Source organism: Pelobates fuscus, chromosome 10, assembly GCF_036172605.1.
Source record: "Pelobates fuscus isolate aPelFus1 chromosome 10, aPelFus1.pri, whole genome shotgun sequence".
Taxonomy (NCBI): domain Eukaryota; kingdom Metazoa; phylum Chordata; class Amphibia; order Anura; family Pelobatidae; genus Pelobates; species Pelobates fuscus.
The window spans coordinates 40,158,801-40,182,108 of NC_086326.1; the positions used below are offsets into that span (position 1 = coordinate 40,158,801).

The following is a 23,308-nucleotide window of genomic DNA, read 5'->3' on the forward strand; positions in this document are numbered from 1 at the left end:
ATGAGAAGTTGGGAAGCACTTTTCGTGTGGTCTGGGCATGGCTGGAGGGAGAGCCTGGTCCTATAGCGGCGATATATTGACGATGTCATTATTATCTGGAAGGGGTCTTCGGTTGCTTTTCAGGATTTTGTTTGGTATCTTAATGGTAATCAGTTTTTTAGTTTTCACTCCAGAATGGAATAAATATGAAATCCATTTTTTGGATCGTGTCCTTTTTTGTGATCAAGATCAAATACAGACTAGGTGTTTTTTTAAACCCACAGATGGCAACGGTTTCGTACATCAACGAAGCTGTCACCATAAACCATGGCTACGCGGTATAGCTAGAAGCCAGTTTACAGTTAAGACGGAACTGTTCTAATCTTTAGGATTTTAGAGCCCAATCATCACACATCAAGAAAAAGCTTATTGACAGAGGCTACAATAAAAATTAATTGGATAAAGAAATCCGTTCCAGTAGTTCACTGCAGCGCAATTTATTGTTCGAGGATAAATGTAGTGCGAATGAAAATAATACAAACTTCAAATCATCCTTTATAATTCAATATAACACTGATCATTATAGAATTAAAAAGAGCTTACTGATTTAAGAATTCTGGCCCATCTTGTTATAGGACCCAGTTTTGGGAAGGTCTTTACCGGAATCGCCCTATGGTGATCTATAAAAAGAATAAGAATCTCAAGAATTTACTGGCTCCTAGCTATGCTATCAAACATCGTAATACCAACATTTCTCCGGCCTTAGGTTCGTACATAGGCTGTGGAACTTGTAAAGCTTGCACCACCACATCGTTGTTTAAAACTAAGGTCTTTCACAGTAAGGTTACAGTGGAAGTCTTCAAAGTGAAATCTGAGATTAGTTGCCACACGGACTATGTAGTTTACTTACTGCAATGTCCGTGTGGCAAACAGTACGTGGGACGCACAAAAAGGACTTTAAAAGTCAGAATACTTGAACATTTAAATAATATTAGAAAAAAAACTTACAACCCATTCCGTTCCGGCTCACTGTTCCAACTGTTCATCATTTACCTTTAAGGAATTTAAGTTTATGGGTATCGAAAGAGTTTTTCCATTCGGACGAGGAGGTGATAGGGTCCAAAAATTATCTCAGAGGGAAACTTTTTGGATACATAGGTTTAGTACAGAAAAAACACTAAAATCGGGTAGTACCCCTTTAAGGAGTGCTCCCAATTAACTGGTATAGATGTTAGTGGACATGCCTAAAACAGACAGGAAAAAATAATAAAAAGATATACCAGTAAGCTTAATCTGGGAGAATAAGGAAACAGATGAAGGGGTTATAGCAACTATCAAAAGTAAGGTACACAGAGTATATGGTAAGCTCCCAAGTATCCTGGCTAAACAAATGTTACAATTAAACTTTATTAGCTGTCGCCAAAAAGATACAGTTGCCTCAGTGTACTTTTGCAAGTATTGCTACTAATCCCTATAACGTTACTGGGAGACTGCTTCAAGGGCTGTACAGTAATGAAAATAGTTATCCTTAATGTCAGAGCGATTTAACAGCCGAAGCAAAGAAAAATGGGAAAAATATTTTATAACCCTATTGAAGCAGACATGCCAGTAATACAGGTGCAGTAAAATGGGGAGAGAATAGTAAGATAATGTATCCTCCCCTGCTAAACACCTATAATGAATGTACAGGTAGACAAAGGGAAAAATGGGGGAGAACCTGTGTGAGATTGTCCCCTAATCGAGGAGGGCAGCTATAGGTGCTAAATCCAAAACCAAGGAATATCTGTCTTAGTCCTATGATAACTGAAAGCACTACTATGCTAGTTCCCTGCAAACTCCTTTTAACACCTTCGTGGGTGTTCTATGCTAACACTCGCGCTAGGAGTAAAGTCCCTATGCAAATCAACTACCTGCTGAAATTCCTATTCTCCGTAAGGCATAATATGATCGGCTTACAAAATAATACAAAACATAAGTGCGATAAAGGATTCCCTTAGGTGCATAGTGAGTGCACGGTGAGTGCTCTAGTGAAGTGTAGGGATATCCTAAGGCGAAGACCCGACGCGCGTTTCGGAGTTTAAAACTCCTTCGTCAGGGGCTGAAATTTGCCGCCCGAATCCCCCACGGTTTTAAATGTGATTCGACCAATCAGGTAGCGAGATCCCGATTGGTCATCAGTGACGTGTCGGTTGTATACCACGTGAGGATACCGTGGGTGGAATACATACGTCACAAGATTGGCAGCTTCACTGCCCTCCCCCTTATGCTCTTACGGCATGATACGGACATAAATCCAAAACACCAGACACCCAAAAACTTAATCTATACTGCAAGCATTCAACCTAAATATCTCGTTACAATCATGGGCAGGATTTATGTCCGTATCATGCCGTAAGAGCATAAGGGGGAGGGCAGTGAAGCTGCCAATCTTGTGACGTATGTATTCCACCCACGGTATCCTCACGTGGTATACAACCGACACGTCACTGATGACCAATCGGGATCTCGCTACCTGATTGGTCGAATCACATTTAAAACCGGGGGGGATTCGGGCGGCAAATTTCAGCCCCTGACGAAGGAGTTTTAAACTCCGAAACGCGCGTCGGGTCTTCGCCTTAGGATATCCCTACACTTCACTAGAGCACTCACCGTGCACTCACTATGCACCTAAGGGAATCCTTTATCGCACTTATGTTTTGTATTATTTTGTAAGCCGATCATATTATGCCTTACGGAGAATAGGAATTTCAGCAGGTAGTTGATTTGCATAGGGACTTTACTCCTAGCGCGAGTGTTAGCATAGAACACCCACGAAGGTGTTAAAAGGAGTTTGCAGGGAACTAGCATAGTAGTGCTTTCAGTTATCATAGGACTAAGACAGATATTCCTTGGTTTTGGATTTAGCACCTATAGCTGCCCTCCTCGATTAGGGGACAATCTCACACAGGTTCTCCCCCATTTTTCCCTTTGTCTACCTGTACATTCATTATAGGTGTTTAGCAGGGGAGGATACATTATCTTACTATTCTCTCCCCATTTTACTGCACCTGTATTACTGGCATGTCTGCTTCAATAGGGTTATAAAATATTTTTCCCATTTTTCTTTGCTTCGGCTGTTAAATCGCTCTGACATTAAGGATAACTATTTTCATTACTGTACAGCCCTTGAAGCAGTCTCCCAGTAACGTTATAGGGATTAGTAGCAATACTTGCAAAAGTACACTGAGGCAACTGTATCTTTTTGGCGACAGCTAATAAAGTTTAATTGTAACATTTGTTTAGCCAGGATACTTGGGAGCTTACCATATACTCTGTGTACCTTACTTTTGATAGTTGCTATAACCCCTTCATCTGTTTCCTTATTCTCCCAGATTAAGCTTACTGGTATATCTTTTTATTATTTTTTCCTGTCTGTTTTAGGCATGTCCACTAACATCTATACCAGTTAATTGGGAGCACTCCTTAAAGGGGTACTACCCGATTTTAGTGTTTTTTCTGTATTCACATTTTCCGGGTTCAAGCCCATATTAGGTGGAACTGGTACCACCACCCTGACCTTTTTCCCGGACTCTAGACCTCCTTTGATGGTTGGGCATAGAATCCAGGGAAATATTTCTTCTCTTAACATAGGTTTAGTACCCTAGAACCAAAGGGCCTCAATATAGGGATCGATTTAGTATGTTTTTTGGATTAAGATTCATATAACCATTTGTCCTTAACACATTTATATTTATATATATCTTTTGGGTTATTGTTATTTCATTTTTAATATAGTTTTTTCTACACATATGTGAAAAACTATACATAATTAATATTTTTTATATTAAGTACGGTATATGTATCAGTTGAATTTCCCTGGAATTTTGGAATCTAATTGTATTTGGGTGTATAGATTCTCTATATTTTGAAACACTTGGTTTCTTTAGATATCTTAATATAATATTAATTCTATATGTATCTATTAATAGAAATAACAGGTTAAAATATGTCCATATTATAATTATTTGGGACACCAGATATATGTGTAACTCCATTTAATATTGGAGACTATTTATAGGAACATCACAAGATTTATTTATTATTTTTATTTCAGCTTTTTGGCACTAATCACACTAATAATTAATGAATATTAGTATATAATATATATTTTCATTGTGCATACTACACTTTAAACTAATATAAGATTTTTTTGGGAGATTGAATTATATATTCAAAAAAAATGTGTTTTGTTGCACATATTCCACTCTCTAAATATTTTGTATCACTGTTTCATTATAACTAAATAATGGTGACTTGTTATGAGTCTAATTACAAATAAAATGTGCAGATAATGAAGTTACTAATACTATTTTCCTTTCAGTAGATGGAATATACTGCTCTATGTTGAATTTTATGATGATATAATAAGGTTGAAATATAACGAAGGTGGAACGCATATTAACCGTAGGTGGAACGCATGTGGAACGCGGAAGTGCGGTATAACCCATACTTCCGGTTCCGGTTATCCGAACGCGCCAAATTCGATTACAAGCAATGCGAGAAGGATGGGAAACAGCTGAGCAGCCTCCCTACATGACCAATCAAACAACGGACACCGGGTACCACCCACGGAACCACCAATGGACATAGGGATTAGCCCTATTTAAAGAGGACTAGGGGATGGGGGAATAGGATGTGTATTTTACATGTTACGATTGTATACTGATTTTACTTTTATATGCGGTCCCTGAGGAGGTTCTTCGCAGAACGAAACGCGTAGGACCATACCGTTTTCTTTTAATTTCAATTATATTTTATATTGATGGTGATTATTCACCTTTTACCAATAAAAGCACCTTTTTTCCTACCATTGCCCGCTTGAAGTCCTGAGCATTATTAAGGAGTTTCACGAGGAGCTAAGGGACTACTAGCCCCCCATATCTACCGGGGGAGGCACCCTATGAGCGATATATTCTACATAATTCTGTGAGTGCATTCATATACAGCGCATAAAATGTGTTAATTGTACTTCACTATTTTGTATATTTTTCTATATTCCTTTTAGAATTATTCTCAGCCGTATCCCGAAGTTTTGTGTTGTTTGTGGTTATCTATATATGAAAAGGTCGTCTTCTTTGGGTAACGATCTTGGGAGGCTGCATTATAACATTTAAGTTAAGTATTTGTGTATATATTTCACTACAATTACTATCTATAGTAGTGTTTATATTGCATTGCATCATTATTTCTATATATACCTGGAGTCAGTTGACCAGTGCATGGCGTATATTTTAGCCAAGTGCCCGCGAAGTGTTCTTCTTGTACGCAACTGAATACGACTGACAACTTCCATCGCTTTGGTGATCTAGGTAAAAATACAGTTTACTTATACCTTTATCATACAATTATCACCAAGCACAGACACCTGTATCCACACCCTTAGTACCAATACCTGTATCCACACACTGAGTACAAATACCTGTATCCACACACTGAGTACAAATACCTGTATCCACACCCTTAGTACAAATACCTGTATCCACACACTGAGTACAATTACCTGTATCCACACACTGAGTACAAATACCTGTATCCACACCCTTAGTACAAATACTTGTATCCACACACTGAGTACAAATACCTGTATCCACACACTGAGTACAAATACCTGTATCCACACACTGAGTACAAATACCTGTATCCACACACTGAGTACAATTACCTGTATCCACACACTGAGTACAAATACCTGTATCCACACACTGAGTACAATTACCTGTATCCACACACTGAGTACAAATACCTGTATCCACACCCTTAGTACAATTACCTGTATCCACACACTGAGTACAAATACCTGTATCCACACCCTTAGTACAAATACCTGTATCCACACACTGAGTACAAATACCTGTATCCACACACTGAGTACAAATACCTGTATCCACACACTGAGTACAAATACCTGTATCCACACCATGAGTACAAATGCCTGTATCCACACACTGAGTACAAATACCTGTATCCACACACTGAGTACAAATACCTGTATACACACACTGAGCACAAATTCCTGTTTCCACACACTGAGCACAAATTCCTGTTTCCACACACATAGTACAGATACCTGTGTCCAAACACCGAGTGCAGACACCTGTGTCCAAACACCGAGTGCAGACACCTGTGTCCAAACACTGAATACAGACACCTTCGGCCATGGCATGTTTTAGTACAGCCGCCCAGTGGGAAGGGGGTTGGGCCAGAGGAGGGGGAGGGGGGATATTATGCCATCACCAAAGACCAACACACTCTTCTCAGAATGACTATATTGGTTGAATGCTCCTCCGGGGCAGCCAATGCGTAGAGCTCTGGTGTATGCATAGCGAATGGGATGTAGTGAGTGTAGGGGTGCAGTGTGTGTATGAGAGGGGTGCTCTGTGTGTGTGTTTGTGTGTGTGTGAGGGGTGCTGTGATTTGAGGGGTGCTCTGTCTGTGTGTGTGTGTGAGGGGTGATCTGTGTTAGGGATGCTGTGTGTGAAGGGTGTTCTGTGTATATTAGGGGTACTGTGTGTGAAGGGTGCTGTATTTGTGAGGTGTGCTGTGTGTGGGGGGTGCTCCATGTGTGCGTGAGGGGTGCTGTATTTGTGACGGGTGCTGTGTTTGTCTGAGGGGTGCTCTATGTGTGTGAGGGGTGCTCTGTGTGTGTGTGTGTGTGTGTGTAAGGGGTGCTCTGTGTGTGTATAAGGGGTGCTGTGTTTGTGAGAGGTGCTGTGTGTGTGTGTGTGTGTGTGTGAGTACAGATACTTGTATCCACACACTGAGTACAGACACCTGTATCCACACACTGAGTACAGACACCTGTATCCACACACTGAGTACAAATACCTGTATCCACACACTGAGTACAAATACCTGTATCCACACACTGAGTACAGACACCTGTATCCACACACTGAGTACAGACACCTGTATCCACACACTGAGTACAGACACCTGTATCCACACACTGAGTACAGACACCTGTATCCACACACTGAGTACAAATACCTGTATCCACACACTGAGTACAGACACCTGTATCCACACACTGAGTACAGACACCTGTATCCACACACTGAGTACAGACACCTGTATCCACACACTGAGTACAGACACCTGTATCCACACACTGAGTACAGACACCTGTATCCACACACTGAGTACAGACACCTGTATCCACACACTGAGTACAGACACCTGTATCCACACACTGAGTACAGACACCTGTATCCACACACTGAGTACAGACACCTGTATCCACACACTGAGTACAGACACCTGTATCCACACACTGAGTACAGATACCTGTATCCACACACTGGGCACAGATACTTGAATCAGCACAATGACCACAGCACACACTGATCACTGCAAATAAAACACACTAAGAAGAGAGAGCAATATGCTGTAACTATACAAACAACTCACCTCTTCTAAGGTTGTATCTGCACAAAGTTTTCTGGCATCCTACAAAAATGCAAAGACAGAATCAGGTCACACCGTCACAATACAAAACCATTAATGCAGATAATGAGAATGATCTATATTACACAGTGCATAGTGGAAAGTAAGTCTGGCACCTCTTCTGTAGGGATGATAAATCTGGCAATATTACTATGGGGACACTAATTATCTCACTATTACTCAGGAAGCAATAAGTCTGGCATGTCTGCTCTGGGAGAGTATATGTACCATTCCTAGGCAGAGACACTCTGGCGTTTTATGATTAATATATTTTTACCGCAATTTGCTTCTTCAGATTTTCAGCTTCCTTGCGTAACTCTTCAAGCTCTCCCATCTTTCAGGTGCTTTAGGAACAAAGAGATGGAGAAAGAATTGGGAGCTGGAGGAAAGCTAGAGAGAAGAGGGAAATATTAGCGAGATTATTGGAAATGGAGATAATGGAGGGAGAGGAACAGAATGGCGGAGATGGGAATAGATAGAAGGATGGCAATAGTGAATGATAAGAGATGGGTGATATAAAGAGAGAAATATAAACAGAGTGACGGAATGGGTTGTGGATGGATGAAAAAAGAAGGAAGAAGGAATAATGATCGAAGGAGTGTATCAATAGTCAACGGAAGTAAAATGGCTGATAAAAGGAGGGATGAATATGTGGCAGGGTTGGTGAATTGAGCAAGGTTTAGCAGACGAATTATGGAGCATGGGTAAAGGTAATGCAATACTGAGAACAGAAAATAAAATTACAATTGTGACAGTAGATAACATAGTACAAAACAAAAATTACAAGTTTATTTCTGTTTAACACATACACACACACACACAATGGATACAAACAGAAAGTTATACTCAAGAGTTGGCATACAAACACACACAAACAATTAGATGCCCACTGCAAAATACTTTAATTATACAAAAACTATACTATCAAAGATTAAACACAGTGTACACACACATTATTACAATCATCAATATAAACATCATTACACGGCTATCACCATTATAGCCATAACTGCATACTAGCAGTCCTGATTTTTTTGGGGGGTGGGTCATGTCTTGCTAATCCAATTATACTGGCTATAGGACACCAGGGAAGTTTTCTTGGGAAGCACAGCATGAGCACATCATCAGACACACTTGCACTGTGAACAACTGTAAACAGGCACTAGGACCCTGCTTTTCCAGACAGGCCCGCTCATTTTGGGCACCACAACATTTTTGGGCAGAAAAATACTCTGTTTGGCTTTTCTTTTTTCCACAACTCTAACGTCTTTTCTTAAATTTTCATTTCTGTGGAAAATGGCAGAATTTAAGTAGAGAAAAGCTAATAATTCTCTAACCATTTTTAGAACAATTTAAAGGACTACTGTCACCTCAAAACTATTTTTAATATAATAATCCTTTCATCAAGTTTTGAAAAGAAAACCAACAGTCTCTACAGTCTTCCCTGCATTTAGTCTCTATGGTCTTCCCTACATTTAGTCTCTATGGTCTTCCCTGCATTTAGTCTCTATGGTCTTCCCTACATTTAGTCTCTATGGTCTTCCCTCCATTTAGTCACTATGGTCTTCCCTTCATTTAGTCTCTATGGTCTCCCCTGCATTTAGTCTCTATGGTCTTCCCTGCATTTAGTATCTATGGTCTTCCCTGCATTTAGTCTCTATGGTCTTCCCTGCATTTAGTCTCTATGCCATGTTCTTCCCTACATTAAGTCTCTATGGTCTTCCCTGCATTTAGTATCTATGGTCTTCCCTGTATTTAGTCTCTATGGTCTCCCCTGCATTTAGTCTCTATGGTCTCCCCTGCATTTAGTCTCTATGGTCTTTCCTGCATTTAGTCTCTATGGTCTTTCCTGCATTTAGTCTCTATGGTCTTTCCTGCATTTAGTCTCTATGGTATTCCCTACATTTAGTCTCTATGGTCTCCCCTGCATTTAGTTTCTATGGTCTTCACTGCATTTAGTCTCTATTGTCTTCACTGCATTTAGTCTCTATTGTCTTCCCTGCATTTAGTATCTGTGGTCTTCACTGCATTTAGTCTCTATTGTCTTCCCTGCATTTAGTATCTATGGTCTTCCCTGCATTTAGTCTCTATGGTATTCCCTACATTTAGTCTCTATGGTCTCCCCTGCATTTAGTCTCTATGGTCTTCACTGCATTTAGTCTCTATTGTCTTCCCTGCGTTTAGTCTCTATGGGCTTCCCTGCGTTTAGTGTCTATGGTCTTTCCTGCTTCACTCTCAGCACAGAACCAGTAAACACAGCAGAAACTGTCAGTTTTCATACACTGTGTGACCCAAGGTGTACATATATGGCTGAAGGATCCTGTCATATTATAAAGGTAGGGATGAGTTATCTTGTTTTTTTTAGATACAGTTAAAAAAAAATCTATTTCTTTTCGCAACTTGATGAACAAGTTCAATTATCTTAAAATATAGCTTTGAGGTGACAGTTGTCCTTTGATAAATACAAACCAATCACAGATCAGAAATTAAGACACTTTTCAAAACGCTTTTATAAAATATCCCTCATTACGTCTGTGGCATTGAAGGGATTATAATAATGCCCCAAGTACCACCCTTATTACCGGATATCCCTTTGCTCTTAAGGCTATCACTCTCATAACCCTGAGGTTGAAAATCCAGCCAAACCCATTACTGACACAATAATCATTATTATTATTTATAAAGTGCCAACACATTCCGCAGCGCTGTACAATGACTCAACAAACTACGGCATATTATGTTCCTTTGTTTCAGCGATAACACATTTAATGGGTCATTTGCCAGTGTTTGAATGCTACAATTACATTTTTGGAAGATCTTAAAATATATACATACATGATACAGGTATATGTGGGTAATATACAGCGACAGCACCTAATGGCTCTCAACAAAATGGCTGTCTGTTCCTTCACAGATCCTTCCGCAGCCACGTTTCACAGGACGAAGAAATACTTTGGCTTTCTGCACACGTAAACCCATTCCAATATAGGAGATAGGGGGAAAGGTGACGCATTAGACCATATTACTGAATTTCTTAAAGGGTCACGGTTTTAAGCTCCTTACACCAGGTTAAGCGTCTTTGTCCATTGGCCTTGGATACAAGCTGTTTCCAAGTGGCAGTCTTGCTAAAAATACAACTTTGTGAGGTTTACTCCATAGTGTATTTGTTAAGACTGGGTCACGTTGGTGCTGATTCAATTCCATGTTTTGACTCTGTACTGTCGGGGTACAAAGTAGCTATTTAGTGACGTACCTATTTACTGCCGACAGTGAGCTTTCTCTTGCCACTACCTTGACACTTTAAAGACTGTAGTTTTTGCAACTGATACATCTGCTGCTAAGATGCTTCTTGTGATATTTAATATTCTGTTTCTTTTATGCCTATGTTAAATACATAAGTATTTGTAAAGTGTGAAAAATAAATATTTTGTTTCTCTATATTTCTCCTATGTATTTGCAATTTTGCCTTGGCTTTAACTGCGTTATGATGTAATTTGCTAAATCTGTAAATGTAACAGGAACAGAGCATCGTATGAAAAGGATCACAAAAGTTATAGGTGATGTCAATGTTTTTTTCCAGTTGTGTAATTCCCAGAAAAGTGACAGATCCCCTTTTCAAACTTCAAAAACTCCCTCAAACAAGCAGTAACAATCCCTTCATAACCTCCTTATAGCAGACACTGTTAATTTGTAAGTATTCTAATATGAATTACAGTGTTTTTAATTGTTCCATATTTAACCTCTGTTTTCATGAGATTTTGTATTTCAATTTTTCTCTAAAGCTAAAATACACAAAGTAATATCTAAAGCTATTATAGACACAGATTACATTTAAGCCCTGCATATATGAAGGCAATATAGAAAGAACATACCAGATCACACTGACTGGGTGGTGGAGTATATATATTATTTATATGGCGGTAAGAGGTGTATGTAGAACTTTGCAAGTTACATTACAATAAAGGGAGGTACGTTAAGTGCTGTAGGTATACAGAGTATGTATGTTTCATTTATTTAGCACTAATAGGTGTACTTAGTACTTTACATGTTACATTACTGTAGAGAGAGGTACAGTAGGTATACAGTCTATATATATTTTATTTATATAGAGCTAACAAGTGTACTTAGCACTTTACAGATTACATTACAGTAGAGGGAGGTACAGTAAGTGCAGTAGGTATACAGTCTATGTATATTTTATTTATATGCGCTAACGGGTATACTTAGCATTTTGCAAGTTACATTACAGTAAAGGTAGATATACAGATACAACAGCTCTGATGGACATTCCTGCAGTCAGCATGCCAATTGCACGCTTCCTCAAAACTTGCAACATCTGTGACATTGTGCTGTGTGATAAAACTGCACATTTAAGAGTGGCCTTTTATTGTGACCAGCCCAAGGCACACCTTTGCAATAATCATGCTGTCTAATCAGCATCTTGAGGTGGATGAATTATCTCGGCAAAGGAGAAGTGCTCACTAACACAGATTTAGACAGATTTGTGAACAATATTTGAGATAAATAGGACTTTTGTGTGCATAGAAAAAGGTCTTAGATCTTTGAGTTCAGCTCATGAAAAAAAACAAAAGTGTTGCATTTATATTTTTGTTCAGTGTATATATATATATATAATTATATATATAATATATAATTATAATATATAATTTATATAGTGCTAGCAGGTATACTTAGCACTTTACAGGTTACAATACAGAAGAAGGAAGTACAGTAAGTGCAGTAGGTATACAGTGTATGTATATTTTATTTATATAGTGCTAGCAGGTATACTTAGCACTTTACAGGTTACATTACATAAGAAGGAGGTATAGTAAGTGCAGTAGGTATACAGTGTACGTATATGTTATTTATATAGTGCTAGCAGGTGTACTTAGCACTTTACAGGTTACATTACAGTAGAGGGAGGTACAGTAAGTGCAATAGGTATACAGTGTATGTATATTTTATTTATATAGTGCTAGCAGGTGAACTTGGCACTTCACAGGTTACATTACAGAAGAGCAGGGTACAATAAGTGCAGGAGATACATGGTGTATGTATATCTTATTTATATAGTGCTAGCAGGTATACTTAGCACGTTACAGGTTAATATTTAAAGGGGAATTGTCAGTTTTTTGGATTATACTTCAAACATTTTATTGGAGTTCAAATATATTAAAAGAACACAGTGGGTACCAGGGTTACATATTAAAACACCCCAAATAAATATTGCTGAGTTAATAAAAATCACAAAATAGGCAAAATATAAAATAAACAAAACTAAACATCCAATATAATGCAAGAGTTATAATTGTTTCCACATGAAAAACATAGGGTTCCCCTACCCCTGAAACAAAATCGAAACAGTAGCCAAATCAAAGTATTTACAAGGTTTCTACTATCCTCTTCATTATCCAAATCACACCAGAGGCTGCCCATTGGCTAGTCTTAAAGAGCACCAATCAGTATGTTGAAATGTTTGATGAACAAGAGCTCTTCAAACCTTACTTTCCTTGAATTCCGAGACTCTTCAGGATTTAACACCACTGAATAAAACATTGAAAATCAACTTATAACTTGTGTTAAAGGGGAACTCCGAGAACCACTTTTCTAAGTGGTCATGGTGTTTGGAGTCTGTATTTGCTGCACATGCAGAGTTAAAGATCTTTGCTGTCGGGGTGTAAATCCACCTCCATCTGCATAATTCCCAGTCTGGAACAAGAGTTCCAAGCTGGCTAATGTTAGATTGGTGCATAATGGACGTCTATCATCAGCATGAATAGCACGCTGGCAACAGGCTCCCACACGTCCCACCCCCTGCAGTGAGAGGGAATGATATTAACAGAATAGGATTGGGCTGAGGGGGAACTTGGCCTTGTCATGGGGTAAAAAGAGGAGTTTATTATTTTGTTGTTATTGTTGTTTTGTTTTTTAAAATGAAGACATGCCAACAAGGATTACTCCATCCATTTATTAAAACTCTGTTTTTGGCTGGAGAAATAATTTAACCCTTTTTTTTCTCATGACACTAAATTTTCTTGTAAATTTTTTTACAAATAATTTCAAAACCCAATTCAGATAAGGCAAAACTAGTACAAACATTGCAAATCAAGAAAAGCAATGATACTATTTTATTGTCTGCTTTCTTTGTGTTGACTGCCAGGTGCCATGAAGGGGCTCATAACAATGACTGACAGGCAGCTAAGATGTTACAGGATAAACAGGATAAACAGGTGTGGATTTTCTACATTTAATTTAAATTTTACACCTCACTAATACATATATGTTAAATTTAGGGATACGTAAACAAAATAGTAAAAATCCTGGGAAGCGAAGATTCCTCTTTAAAACTAACATATTGACAATATATAAAACAGTATATAAAACTAATTTCCAGAACCAGAGCTCCGTACGAAAACCGGCTAACAAGCGACTTTTCCCCCAAAACTACCTCACCAAACCTTCCACAACGAAGCAGCAGAGTAGTGGGGTGACCCCCAAGACTCAATTTGCCGGATTGCCGAGCTCGGAGTAGCGACCTGGGGCAAATACGGGATTGCGGCCTACCAACATATGCAGGCGCGGGAGTGGCGGCCGACCTCCACGCCAACAACTCAGCGGGAAAACGCTGCAGCCCTCCAGACCCCGTTTACCCCCCCTGGCCGGTGAGGGATATCCCGGCACCACCAAGCGACGGACACAACACGACCGACCCAAGAGTACCTAAACGGTGAGCGAGATACCCAGACCACATAACGTGCAAACAAGCGAGGCGCCTGAGGCCCAGCCAAAATGACCGCCCAGCCAAGACACAGGAAAAAGCCAGCGGTCAGCCGTGCCGCACTCCACCCTCTGATGGCCCTAGACCAGCTGTGCCTACAATTCTGCACAACATTGGTGGACAGGGGGATGACCTACCAGCGGGCTACACAATTAGTGGCCTCGTGGCTAAGACCAATCACCCGCAGACGTCACTACGACCACCCAGCTCTGGCCTTCCAGGCGGCCACCAGGCAGCGCAAACGCCAAAGGCCGGCATGGCGGGAGCACGAAACGGGCGCACACATCAGCCCCCTCGCACAGAAAAGCAATACCACCGAACAGACCCTAAGGCCCAGCACTCTACCTGACAATGGCTGCAAGATCTCACCAAAGGCCCAGGAGAACCGGCAAGCACACAGGCGGACACGCAACGGCCCGACCTCCCACCAACATGTCAGCGAGTACTCACCCACAAGAGGTCGGAACCACCTGATGAAGAAGCAGACAGCGGCAACGAAGACGGCCCTGACATGGTGGCACATAAGGCAACATACAACACACCGGGAACTGCCGACGCCAGGGAATGGACTTGCTTTACAACCCACTCCGCAGCCTGAAAACAGAAGTCACTCTCCCCGGCTATCGGGAAATTACTTGTCAGGCATAGGCTGAACTGTCTCTACAACCGGTCAGCCACACGGACTAGAGCCATACACGCTCTCCAGTTCCTTACCGCCAGTGGTATTTTCTTATATTTTCCCCATATGATTGCCTTTTCTCCTTATGTTTTTTCTTTCACCTTCGTCCCCAAGCAATGTTTAATACCCTTATAGCCTAGCATGTTTAATAATGAGGTACCAATGACAAACATAGCGTTTCATATATTTGCTTTATTTTAATAGAAACTTCCTTATATAAGCCTGTTCTAGAAACCTGTTTTGGATGCCTGTTTCACTAGTCCTATCTCCTTCTCAGCATGAACCTGATTGCAGGGCCCTGCTAAAAATAAGATTGCATGTGTCTTGTCTATATCCTCAGTCACGCCTCTGCATACTATATCCTACCAAGTACACATAGGCTACCTCAACACTCACCTTAACAATATTGGCAGCTACTGCCTATGCCATAAGCCTGATTACACGTAGCCTTTTACCCTACTCGTTTCAGCTTTAAAGCAAGATTCTCAACGAATATAATCCTGGCATATGTACGACTGTTAGTCCCTCTCAGGCATGTAATACCTAATACTCAACTTGATCATACTGTAAATAGATCCATCATAAGCCTGTTTATTAAGCTGTTATATATATAAAAAATTGTGCAAATGTTTCATGCCACTGCATACCATGTGCAACACTTGAAATACGCTGTTGTGGCGACTGTCGAAATATTGTGACTATCTGCACTACCAAAATAAAGAATTAAAAAAAAAAAAAAAATAAAACTAATTTCCAAAGTACTGTGTAAGATTAATGTACAGACACAAGAAACATAAACATCATAGAGTCATTTATAAAGGTTATAGACACATAATTAATATATCCACAGATATTGTATACAGGTAATATGCACACACGTAACATAGTAAGGTAATAATAGGTAATTAAGTTATAAATACTGCAATAATAGTGTATGCATTAGTGATATATATATATATATATATACACACACACATTTAAGTATTGCATATACCAGTAAAATATGTATATACGAGTCCTGTGCATATAGACCACTTATAAATACAGATAATGTATGTACGGGTTGTATTCGCACTGTGACTCCTAGCGTGTAGGACACGCTTTGAAATAATTCAGTCGCCTATGTCAACCACACCCACTGCGGACAGGTGTATAAAAGCAGCCACACAATCTCTATTCATAAACACGGCATTGCAGAATATTCAGCATTGCAGAACGTTTAACTTGGCATTAACTTAGGGTGCATTAGATGATACCAGCTATCTAACATGTTTGTAGGCATACTAATCACCTGTCCATGGCGCACTGCCGGCAGTCCTTATACCTACAAATAGGTGAATGATGCTGGATCAGTGCTAACAATTTTCACCTGTCATTAGACTTTGCTAAGTGAAAATGTTGCCCTCACGAGTAGAAATGCAGCCCTGGTGAGTATGTGATTTAGTGCCCAGATGTGCAGTGGCAAGTAACTTTTTAGATCTTGCTAGTAGCGTATTACTGGACGATGCTCTGATACTTTCTAGTCTCACCTGCAGTGGTACCATTTGCATGCACAGGTGCATCTTCTGGCATCACGTTAACCGCATGTGACAGACGTTATGGATGTATTTGTCATTTAGAGTACACAGTCCTTCCATGATCCTCACTGCTTTGTCTGGTGAGTTACAGGTGACACTCGGGTGGCTGTGCTTGTGGTTTGACTTTCCTCACCATTCCTGATATCTGCTGTCCCATCTCCGGCTAATAGTTGATGCTGGTTTTCCTATATTCTGTTGTTGGCAAGATATTAGAACTTTGCCGTCTGTTCACAGGATCCTTTCCACGGTCTCTTTATTTTAAGGACTGGTAATATGTCTTGCTGTCCATTCCTCTATTTTCTACACTTTCCCTGGCTGTGCCCTATGTGGTTAGACCCCCGCTGGTCCAGACACAGGCTCACACTGATGGAATTCCAACCTAAGATCACCATGCACAATGCCATGTATCTGACGGCGTGCGGTAATGCCTATTGCCATTGAGCTCTAGAGTAACAGAAACTTGTTTTCTGGAAACAGATGACTCTAGGTTTGGAGGACGACCAAGGTTTATTCCATGAAATATCCTGGATGATGCATATATTGTTTATATTCTCCAAGAAACACCTGGATACAAGATAAACCTCATATTCCTCCTGTAAGAACGCTTTATAGGAAATCAATAAATGTCATGTTGTAATAGGAACATTATGCACATACACACCTTACCCTTCCTATAAGGGACCTTGAGTAAATTGACTTGTGACCAGCCAAAGTGAATAGGAAAATACTGCAATCTGAGTGTGGGTGGAGCTAAATGAAGCAGGGATCCAGAACGTACAGGATTCAGGTTACAATGTATTCATCTGATATCAAGATACAAGAGGTTTCACAATAAATAGGAAGTATACATTGATGCTAGCCTGGTGACTTTGAACAGGACAAGAAATTCAACATAAGGAACCGGAGGCAAGACAGGACAAAGATGATGCATTTTCAGAGACCAGTTCAGCATTAGGGGAATAACAGTGCCCAAGCAGAGTTTGTAATCTGAGTAGATCACGTGTTAGACAAATACACATAATCACAGGCAACAAAGAAAATATTAAAGATAATGCTCAAAAACGGCAAATGGAACAAACACTTAAAACGTAACCTATAGGGAAGAAAGAAATTACAATTATTGATATAGCGCCTACATATTCCGCAGCGTTGTACAATAGGTAAACCAAGACAAACACTTAATTCTAATATAACATGTTTGACATACGGGAACAGTAGGTGAAGAGAGCCCTGCGCAAACGAGCTTACAATCTAAAGAACACGTGGAGACACATTGGTGTATGATGTGACAGAATTGGTGGCATTAATGGCGCTAAGGTCCCTCCCTTGACAGATGGGCCCTAACTCAGGCCTTGATTTAATGAGCTTTCCAAATGATGCAATACTGTTAGAACTACTTTCCAATGTAATTATCTGCAAAAACTCCCGTAGACTTTAATTGGTGTCGCTTGTAGATAAATCCTTTGGAAGGTTTTCTTAAAGTATTGAATCATTCCAAAAGCTTATTAAGCGTAGGCCTCCGTTAGAAAATGAACATCGAGTGGGGAAGGACTGTGTTTTTGCAAAAGCAAAAGGGAGGAGTGAAATAATCTAAGAAGGCCCAGCTAATAGGCAAATGTCAAATTGTCCCAGATGTAAAGCCAAGCATAAGTGTCTGTGGTGGCACTAAGTACAAGATACTAAGTATCAGTAAACAGCGCCAAGCTTTTTTCAATCTTGAAATAAAGATCTTGAAATAATAGCGGTAGCGTAAAAAAACATAAAAGTATTATTCTGAATTTGCTTGTAACAATCAACTTCAAAAGATTTACAGGTGCTTTGTACAAAAGAAAAAGGCTTGCTTTTTGGACCGGATTCACATAGCGTCCATATAATGTTCGTTTAAGGAGGAGTAATAAGATGAAAACAAAAGATAAAAAAGGCAAATTAGAAATCCACTGTGGAATGAAATTTAAACTTTTTGACAATAATCAAAATAGCCTCAATTCAAGCCTTTGGCCCATGCCCCAGGTATTCCATTATTGTTATGAAAATAAAGGTTGTGCTATCATTAGAAATGTAAGCCTGGTCTGTATGTGATATACATCTATATACAGCTAGCTAGTAGAGAGTATTGATCAACAAAACAAACTATGGCAGCCAAATAGTAACACATTTCCCCAATGCATTTAATTAAATTAAGTTATAAAAATGTGCCTGTCGTTAATAAAACTGAATATGGTTAAAAAAAAAAAAAAGGGAAAATATGTGTGATTTAAAACGACATAATAGTTCAAAATAGCACAAAACAGATTGTAAGTCGTCATGTCTCCATAAATCCAGCATGGCGTTGCAGATTTTGTAATGGCGAAGATCAATTTGCGTAGAAGGAAAAATATTAGGCCATCTCTGCCAGGCTGAGCAGACTTGTGAAATGCCATCAATGTGGGGGCCTGGAAGTAGTGACAACGCACTGTTTGAACAGAACTGACAGACTGTGCAAAGCTGATATACATCTCTCATAATACAAGACCAACAGAGAATCAAATTACTAATGTCTGAAAATAGAGTAATCCCCATGTCAACCAATGCTTTTGTTGATTAGTACACATATACTTTGTGCTATTATTCTAGGCAGCACCTTCACAGTAGTAGCGCAGCAGTATGATCATGTAATTTCTTAGCAGCTACTGAGTGAGTCCCAGTTGTCACAATGTCTTGTGCTTTGTCACCAGTCTAACTGGGGTCCATGTATGTCTCACTACCCCATGGCCATCACAGCTTCTAGTGTTGTCTTAAGCACCCACTATAACCACTCCTAGCCAAACTGTCTTTACCAATAGTCCACCCCGAGATGAGCTGCATGCTACCTGAGTGACTTAAACTACAATATAACTGGGACTTATTTTTACACTTGGTGGACAAGACCCCAAATATCAACATACTGGTATCACCAAAACTGCACCAACATACCCACATACTGGTATCATCAATATTGCACCCCCATATATCCACATATTGGTATCACCTAAAATACTCACATATTGCTATTATCTGAATTGTTCCCAAATACCTATATATTGATATCAGCAATACGGCAGCCCAAATTCCCACATTGATATCGCCCCTACTGCACCTCAATTTTTTTGAAATACTAACCTTACCTACACAGCATCCAATCCTTAGCACCCACTCATACAAACATCACATACACAGAACCCAATCCTTAGCACTCACGCATACCAACATTATCTGCACAGCACCCCAATCCTTAGCACCCAGTCATACTTACGTCCCATACTTACGTCTTATACACAGCACCCAATCCTTAGCACCCACTCATACTAACATCACCTACACAGCACCCAGTACTTAGCACCCACTCATACAAACATCACCTACAGAGCACCCCAATCCTTAGCACCCACTCATACTAACATCACATACACAGCACCTAATCCTTAGCGCCCACTCATACTAACATCACCTACAGATCGATCACCCACTCATACTAACATCAACTACACAGCACCACAATCCTTAGCACCCACTCATACTAACATCACCTACAGAGCACCCCAATCCTTAGCACCCACTCATAGTAACATCACCTACAGAGCACCCCAATCCTTAGCACCCACTCATACTAACATCACATACACAGCACCTAATCCTTAGCGCCCACTCATACTAACATTACCTACAGAGCACCCCAATCCTTAGCACCCACTCATACTAACATCACCTACAGAGCAACCCAATCCTTACCACCCACCCATGCTAACATCACCTACAGAGCACCCCAATCCTTAGCACCCACTCATACTAAAATCACCTACAGAGCACCCCAATCCTTAGCACTCACTCATACTAACATCACATACAGAGCACCCCAATCCTTAGCACCCACCCATACAAACATCACCTACAGAGCACCCAATCATTAGCGTCCACTCATACTAACATTACCTACAGAGCACTCCAATCCTTAGCACCCACTCATACTAACATCACCTACAGAGCACCCCAATCTTTAGCACCCACCCATACAAACATCACTTACAGAGCACCCAATCATTAGCGTCCACTCATACTAACCACCTACAGAGCACCCCAATCCTTAGCATCCACCCATACAAACATCACCTACAGAGCACCCAATCATTAGCGTCCACTCATACTAACATCACCTACAGAGCACCCCAATCCTTAGCACCCACCCATACAAACATCACCTACAGAGCACCCCAATCCTTAGCACCCACCCATACAAACATCACCTACAGAGCACCCAATCATACTAACATCACCTACAGAGCACCCCAATCCTTAGCACCCACTCATACTAACATCACCCACAGAGCACCCCAATCCTTAGCACCCACCCATACTAACATAACCTACAGAGCACCCCAATCCTTAGCACCCACTCATACTAACATCACCCACAGAGCACCCACCCATACAAACATCACCTACAGAGCACCCCAATCCTTAGCACCCACTCATACAAACATCACCTACAGAGCACCCAATCATTAGCACCCACCCATACTAACCTCACCTACAGAGCACCCCAATCCTTAGCACCCACTCATACTAACATCACCTACACAGCACCCCAATCCTTAGCACCCACTCATACTAACATCACCTACAGAGCACCCAATCATTAGCACCCACCCATACTAACCTCACCTACAGAGCACCCCAATCCTTAGCACCCACTCATACTAACATCACCTACACAGCACCCCAATCCATAGCACCCACTCATACTAACATCACCTACACAGCACCCCAATCCTTAGCACCCACCCATACTAACATCACCTACACAGCACCCCAATCCTAAGCACCCACCCATACTAACATCACCTACAGAGCACCCCAATCCTTAGCACCCACTCATACTAACATCACCCTCAGATTAATATACTGCTCCGACCAGTACTTCTCTTCTTGTATTCAAAAAATCTCCCCACAACCCTGCACCCCCAGGTTATTCTCACCTGTTGTGAAGGATTCCGGATACACTTCGGTTTGTACTCTCCTGCCTCTGATACTCTCACCTGCTTCTTCTGTTACTCAAATCCCCTTCCTCCTTCCCCTTTACTGTATTCAAATCCTGCCTAATTCTCGTTTCCCTCTGTTACTCTCCTGTCTGTGTTACTCGTTTCCCTCTGTTACTATCCTGTCTCTGTTACTCTCCTGTCTGTGTTACTCGTTTCCCTGTTACTCCCCTGTCTCTGTTACTCTCCTGTCTCTGTTACTCCCCTGTCTCTGTTACTCTCTTCTTTTCTCAGTTCTTTAAATAATTCCTCAGTCCTGCCACCTGTTACTTTGCACCTTCACTGCTCCTCTCTGTCCTTTTACTTTAATTATCCTTCCGTCTGTGACCCCTTACTTCATCCTCTCCCCATCTCCCACCAGCCTGTGACTTTGTTATCTCTCTGTCGTCTCTCCGATACTCTGTCCCCAGTCCCTAATACTCTGTCTGATACTTTCTTCAATGGTGTCCGTCCCTGCCTCTTCCACTCTCCCCGATGCAGCAACCCTATGCCTCTACTATCTGTCTGTCACCCTACCTGTACCCTATATCGGTACCACCTACCTGTACCCCCTATGTCAGTGTTCCTGAACCACCTATCTATGTCACAGTACCTGTACCTCCAGCTTGTATCACTCAGCCTGTACCGCTTTCTGCCTGTACCCCCTATGTCACGGTACCTGTCTGTACCACTCACCCTGTACCCCCTGTCTACCTGTGCCCCCAATCTCCTCCTCTGTCTGTGGTCCTACCTGTGTCTGCCTCCTTCCCTTTGTGTTGTAGAAAGGTATGTGATGTGTGATCTCTGGGGGGTGGGGGAGACAGACGGGAGGGGGGCTGAAAGAGGAGGAGGAATGAGGCTAAAAGCCGATTTGGAGTTAAATGCTTAAATGCAAAGCAGTTTGCAAATAGGAAAAGGGGCCAGAAGTCAGTGTGAGGCTCAAATCTGACAGCAGTAGTGAACCATGAAGCTTACAGTCTGTCAGCTAGATTTACAACAAAAGATCACAATTATAATGTCATCATCTGGGATTTAAAGCAGAGTCTGCATCTGCAATATTCCTCAATAAATCCAGCCCCCTGCTCCATTAAATATGATAAAATATTAGATATAATAGATTCACTTTTTTTCTCTATCTAAAATCCAGTGTTTGAGGTTACATATTTTCTGTAATATTATGTATTTTGTTTATATAAGATTAAAAGGAATATATAGGAAGAAAAATAGTTATACACAATACTAAAGAAGGTAAAAATAGCAGAATCAAATAATGAGTATTTAGTAAAGGTAATATGTTAACTTGTGTACATCATATAATCAGTTAAGTATCATGTTTCAAATTGTTACATGTTTATATTACATACATACGGTATATTAACAGTACAGGCCTCACACACATAAACATACAATATAGCAAACAAGATATAGTGTACACAGAGCTCATACATAGACAATATATTCCACAATATATAATACACACAATGCTCACACATAGACAATATATTACACAATATAAAATACACACAATGCTCACACATAGACAATATATTACAAAATATAAAATACACAATGCTCACACAGACAATATATTACACAATATAAAATACACACAATGCTCACACATAGACAATATATTACAAAATATAAAATACACAATGCACACAAATAGACAATATAATACACAATATAAAATACACACAGTGCTTACACATAGACAATATATTCCACAATATAAAATACACACAATGCTCACACATAGACAATATATTACACAATATAA

At 40.3% G+C, this 23,308-nt stretch overlaps 1 protein-coding gene across 5 annotated transcripts in view; it reads right to left on the reverse strand.

The window, feature by feature from the left end:
* GNB3 (G protein subunit beta 3) overlaps positions 1-22,351 on the reverse strand; it is a 36,571-nt gene extending 14,220 nt beyond the window's left edge. The window contains exons 1-5 of one of the 5 annotated variants that reach the window (XM_063435156.1): positions 22,208-22,326; positions 21,490-22,141; positions 7,739-7,840; positions 7,426-7,464; positions 5,217-5,323 (exon numbers count right to left, since the gene is read on the reverse strand). In XM_063435156.1, the coding sequence (XP_063291226.1) occupies positions 5,217-5,323; positions 7,426-7,464; positions 7,739-7,795 (203 nt within the window). In that variant the 5' untranslated portion in view covers positions 7,796-7,840; positions 21,490-22,141; positions 22,208-22,326. Of the gene's footprint in view, positions 1-5,216; positions 5,324-7,425; positions 7,465-7,738; positions 7,852-17,159; positions 17,182-21,489 lie in introns of those variants that run through there. The other 4 variants (XM_063435158.1, XM_063435155.1, XM_063435157.1 and 1 more) reach the window with 4 other exon arrangements.
* Positions 22,352-23,308: the final 957 nt, after the last annotated feature.